Source organism: Mus caroli, chromosome 1, assembly GCF_900094665.2.
Source record: "Mus caroli chromosome 1, CAROLI_EIJ_v1.1, whole genome shotgun sequence".
NCBI lineage: Eukaryota > Metazoa > Chordata > Mammalia > Rodentia > Muridae > Mus > Mus caroli.
In genome coordinates, this window is record NC_034570.1 from 124,685,743 (window position 1) to 124,686,772 (window position 1,030).

Below are 1,030 nucleotides of genomic sequence, written 5' to 3' on the forward strand. Positions count from 1 at the left end.
CTGGCTGTCCTGGAACTCACTTTGTAGACTAGGCTGGCCTCGAACTCAGAAATCCGCCTGCCTCTGCCTCCCGAGTGCTGGGATTAAAGGCGTGCGCCACCACACCCAGCTCCTGTTAAAAGTCTTAATGTAGGTTTCTGATGTGCCACCCCTATTAGGGGTTGAGATCCACAGAATGAGAACTACCGCCCCAGTACGTTTTCTGTCCTTTTCTAGGTGAGAGGTAGCCATGAGGAAAGGACCCCTTTTCCATCTTCATGGGGCATGCATGGAAAGAGTGGGAACTCTTTCACATCAGGATCTGATCATCAACAGAGAGGGAAGGGAGAGTGTGAGTCTTCCAGGGCAGTGAATCTTTTGTGATCTCTCTTGTGATTTTTCTCACCCTGTATCCCCAGGCAGGCCTTGAGTCTTCTGTTTGACACTTACCACAATGAGGTGGACGCCTTCCTGCTGGCTGATGTGAGTATCCACCCTGGGACTGATCAGAGAGGAACTATTGGAAGCTCCTTCCTTGCCTGCAAATGGCAGGCTGTCAGTGACACCTCTTTTCATTCCTCTGGCTCTGGGCAAGCAAAGGAAAAAAAAAAAATCAAACATCTGGCTGTGGGGCAGCTGGCAAGTGTGTGAGAAGGTGCTCTCTCTTTCTGTGAAAGTCAAAAGGTGGGCTCTGATCGCTGTCTCTGAAGTAGAGCATCTCCAAGCTAAGGGTTGTGGCCCAGGCTTTTCTTTTTTTCCTGTCCAAAGTGCATGGGAACGCTGTCTTAAGATGTTCTGTTGAGCCTGTGACATAGATAACACACCCTCAGGAAAGTGACAACCAGACCCTTTCCCTCCTGGCCTTACATGGAAGTGTCAGCCTTGGAGCCATTTCCCCAAATACCTTGAAGCTAAAGCAGTGCTCTTTGAAAGTAGTCTTCAATCCCAGCACGCGGGAGGCAGAGGCAGGCGGATTTCTGAGTTCGAGGCCAGCCTGGTCTACAAAGTGAGTTCCAGGACAGCCAGGGCTATACAGAGAAACCCTGTCTCG

The 1,030-nt window shown here is 50.5% G+C and overlaps 1 protein-coding gene across 1 annotated transcript in view; it reads left to right on the forward strand.

Annotated features, from left to right (window-relative positions):
- The window catches only part of Pik3c2b (phosphatidylinositol-4-phosphate 3-kinase catalytic subunit type 2 beta), a 60,675-nt gene that overhangs the window by 29,134 nt on the left and 30,511 nt on the right, over window positions 1-1,030 (forward strand). The window contains exon 8 of the mRNA XM_029475574.1: window positions 399-462. Within this exon, the coding sequence (XP_029331434.1) occupies window positions 399-462 (64 nt within the window). The remainder of the gene's footprint in view (window positions 1-398; window positions 463-1,030) is intronic.